General features: G+C 30.3%; 1 protein-coding gene across 1 annotated transcript; it reads left to right on the forward strand.

The window, feature by feature from the left end:
* Nucleotides 1-278: 278 nt before the first annotated feature.
* On the forward strand, nt 279-2,084 carry LOC131602739 (berberine bridge enzyme-like 17). The gene has a single exon (XM_058874918.1). It carries the CDS (start codon nt 380-382, stop codon nt 1,955-1,957), a length of 1,578 nt encoding a protein of 525 aa, XP_058730901.1. The 5' UTR covers nt 279-379; the 3' UTR covers nt 1,958-2,084.
* Nucleotides 2,085-4,575: the final 2,491 nt, after the last annotated feature.

The raw sequence follows: 4,575 nt of genomic DNA on the forward strand, positions 1-4,575 counted from the left end.
TCACGAGAGCATTTATAACAAAAAAAATGTCTCCATCCAACTATTTCACCACCTACTATATTAATAATGCATACTTTCTACCCGAAATTTAATCCACTCTCATGTGGGGAAGGGAAGTACTATATTTAGGTAATAAAACAATCCCACCACATTTATGTCAATAATATTATATTCATTCTATATTGTGTGAAATTTCATCAGCAGTCACCTAAGTTAGACTTTTTTTTTTTTTTTGATTCATTTCTATATTGTAAGAAGCTTCCTCCGCAGTTAACTAAACTAGACTTTTTCATTCTCTATATCAATATAAATAGATTATAAGGACGAACCAAGAGAGACACACCAAAATAGCAAACAAAATTATTTTACCATTGTAACAATGAGGAAATCATGTTTTCTCTTGACAGCCTTAACAATTCTCATGTCTATTTCAACTGCATTATCACTATCACCAGCTCAAAATTTCCTCACTTGTTTTTCTCACAATTCTCATTCTCATGCTTCTAAAGTCATTTACACACCAAACAACACCTCATTTTTGACCATCCTCAACAGGAAAATGTTTCTCAAGAAATTTCAAACAGCATCAACACCGAAACCTTTGGTAATTATAGCTGCAAAAGATGCTTCTCATGTCCAAGCAACAATTTTATGTGCCAAAAAGAACAGTATTCAGATCAGAATCCGAAGCGGAGGCCATGACTATGAAGGTTACTCATATGTATCAGACGTGCCTTTTGTTATACTCGACATGTTTAATATCAATTCGATTGATATCAATTTACAAGACGAAACAGCATGGGTTGATTCTGGTGCAACACTTGGTAAGATTTATTACAACATTGCAAAGAAAAGCAATTCTCTTGGTTTCCCAGCTGGAAGCTGTTTTTCCGTAGGTGCTGGTGGTTTTTTTTCTGGTGGTGGGTATGGAAATATGATGAGAAAATTTGGTCTTTCTGTTGATAATATCATTGATGCGAAAATTGTTGATGCCAATGGTAACATCTTTGATAGAAAATCAATGGGAGAAGATCTATTTTGGGCTATAAGAGGTGGGGGTGGTGCTAGTTTTGGTGTTATTCTTTCATGGAAACTCAAATTGGTTCATGTACCTCCACAACTTACTATGTTCAATGTGACAAGGAATGTGGATGAAGGTGCAACTGATGTTGTTTACAAATGGCAACTAGTTGCACCAAAATTGCATAAAGATCTCTTCATTAGAGCGCAACCTACTGTTGTTCAAATTGGTAATGGGACAAAAAATGTAGTGCAAGTTATATTTTTTGGTCAATTTTTGGGAACCACGAAAAGGCTTTTACCTTTGATAAGTAAAAGTTTTCCTGAATTAGGTTTGAAAAAAAGTGATTGTTTTTCAATGCCTTGGATTAATAGCACTCTTTTTGCGTATAGTCGACCAATCGGTACTCCCCTTGAAGCATTGTTGGAGGAGCCTCAAGCAGGTTATTCCAAAGGTCAATCAGATTTTGTGAAGAAGCCTATTCCAAGAGAAGCTTTAAAATCTATATGGAAAAAAATGATTGAAGGTCCGACTTTGTTTATGCAATGGAGTCCTTATGGTGGAAGAATGGCGGAAATATTGCCATCGCAAACTCCATTTCCTCACAGAGCTGGAAACTTATTCAAGATTCAGTATTTTAATAATTGGACTGATGGATCTCCCGAATCTATTAAACGTCATGTGAGTTTTTCAAGGTCGTTTTATAAATTCATGACACCCTATGTTTCAAATTCTCCGAGGGAGGCATTTCTTAACTATAGAGATGCTGATATTGGGGCCAATCACCCAAGTAATACAACCAAATTTAACATTGCTAGAACTTACGGAAGCAAGTATTTCAAAGGAAATTTCAAAAGATTGGTGAATGTGAAAACTAAGGTTGATCCAGAGAATTTTTTCAGATACGAACAAAGTATACCTATTAGGACATACTAAAGTGATAAAATGTTGTGGGGGTAACAAACAAAAAGTCATAGGATGTACTATGAATTTTTAAGAAATAATTGAATTGAATAAATATTAACAAATAAATGAAAAAAAAATAAAAATTGTACTAAATTCACATGCTTTTTTATCCTTGTAAACCAATAAGTTATTGCAATGTTTTCATTTCTTTATTATGTTTTTTGTTTAAGTTATTTTAATTTAAATTATAGTCAAGATAATTATAGTTGTATGTTCTCTGGTTGGTAATATTATCACTTTAGTTTATGGTTAACCCACATGAAATATTAATGTTTGAATGATGCTTACGCAAGGGTCCCTCTTTACCTTTTCAATTTCTTTTTCTTGTGGTGGCTGAAGATTTAAGTGGTCTGTTTGGGTGGGCATTATAGTTTGGTCTTTACTATTGTTTAAATTGGGAACTTATGATCTAGTGTTGTCTCGTTTACAGTATGCAGATGATATATTGTTTTTGGTGAGACTACAATTGAGAATATTTGGACTATTATAGCTATCATGAGAAGTTTCAAGTTAGCCCCACGTCTCCAGGTCAATTTGAAAAAGAAAAAAAAAACAACGCCATATGTATCATCATTGCTTCTATTTTTTTTAAAATGGAAAAAGTCTTCTTATGTTGGAAGAAGAAGTCCATAATTAGGTATATTCTTGGAATATATTTATTCATAGAGAAATAGGTATGTTAGTTAAGTAAGGCGGTTGGTCCTTTTAACAAGGGCTAAACTAAGTTACTTTATTTATTTTGGAATATAAGTAATATGAAGAGAGAGAAAGAGCGCTATGGTTTGATCTTTTTGCACATTCAATGGTTCTTCAAAGCAAGATTCAAGAGGGTGGGTGGAAGACGGTCCAAAGGAAGGGAAGGAGCGATTTCACAGGCGACAAATGAGATATAATGAAGAAAATTATGAAGGGGCATCAGGCGAAATTACTTCATTCTTCTTCACTGATATTGACTCGAGTTAGAGGGCTAAGGACTTGTTCTTTGAGTTTAAGGAACTAGGCGTTGTTGATGAAATAGTGATTTCATCGATGAAATAGTGATTCCATCTAAAAAGGACTGGAGAGGAGAAAAATACGGTTTTGTGAGATTCTTCAATGTGAAAAATGACAGGTTGCTGGAGATCAAGTTGGACAATTTATCGTTAGAAGGGAGGAAGTCAAAGGCAAATGTATCTAAATTTAAGAGGAAGAATAGGGTAGAGTGATTTAATAATGTTGTTCTAACGCTATTTAGCGTCTCTTTATAAGGGTTGCACCCCTAGTGCGAGCTTTATATTGAATTGCTTATTAAAAAAAAAATATTGAGGAGCAAGTTAACAAAGGAGGGATAGAGAAAGGAGGAAAGAGGAATGTTGCAGCGGAAGGTGGCACAAAGTATAGAGGAGGAGGTGTTCCTCACAAGTCGTTGGCGGAGATGTTGAAAATATTTAGATAAATAATAAATGTTTTTCCTGTATACATACTTCATTTTTGTTTAGGTATTATTTACAAAAATATTTGGATCAATAGTAATTTTCGTATATAAAAATATTTAGATCAATAGTAGATTTTTCCCCGTATACTATTTTTGAATAAAAAATATTTGTATCATAAATACCATTTTTCGCAAATAATAGATTTTTTCCATATACAAATATTATTTTTGTTTAGGTATCATTTATAAAAATATTTGGATCAATATTAAATTTTCGTATACAAAAATATTTAGAGCAATAATAGATTTTTTGGCCTATGCCATTGTTGAATAAAAAATATTTGGATCATAAATAACATTTTTCGTATATAAAAATATTTAGATCAATAATAGGTTTTTTCACGTATACAGACTTAATTTTTGTTTAGGTATCATTTACAAAAAAATTTGGATCAATAGTAAATTTCGTATATAAAAATATTTAGATCATTAGTAGATTTTTTCCCGTATACCATTTTTGAATAAAAAATATTTGGATCATAAATACCATTTTTCGTAAATAATAATTTTTTTCATATACAAATATTATTTTTGTTTCGGTATCATTTACAAATATATTTGGATCACTATTAAATTTTCGTATATAAAAATATTTAGATCAAAAATATATTTTTTGAATTAATTTTTCCCGTATACCATTTATAACTAAAAAATATTTCGATCATAAATACTATTTTTCGTATATAAAAATATTTATATCAATAATAGTTATTGTTGTGGCATTTAATAAAATATTTAAATCAATATGAAATTTTCGTATATAAAATTGTTTAGATTAATAATAGATTTTTTGGCTTAAATATTTGGATCATAAATAACATTTTTCGTATATAAAAATATTTAGATCAATAATAGATTTTTTTCACGTATGCAAACTTCATTTTTGTTTAGGTATCATTTACAAAAAAATTTGGATCAATAGTAAATTTCGTATATAAAAATATTTAGATCAATAGTAGATTTTTTTCCTGTATACCAGTTTTGAATAAAAAATATTTGGATCATAAATACCATTTTTCGTAAATAATAAATATTTTTTCCGTATACAAATATTATTTTTTGTTAGGTATCATTTATAAAAATATTTGGATCAATATTAAATTTTCGTATATAA

Source organism: Vicia villosa, linkage group LG5 (genome assembly GCF_029867415.1).
Source record: "Vicia villosa cultivar HV-30 ecotype Madison, WI linkage group LG5, Vvil1.0, whole genome shotgun sequence".
In the NCBI taxonomy this organism is placed as follows: domain Eukaryota; kingdom Viridiplantae; phylum Streptophyta; class Magnoliopsida; order Fabales; family Fabaceae; genus Vicia; species Vicia villosa.

Excerpts from the sequence above, each read along its gene's own strand:
- LOC131602739 (XM_058874918.1), top strand. The coding sequence starts at position 380 with ATGAGGAAATCATGTTTTCTCTTGACAGCCTTAACAATTCTCATGTCT.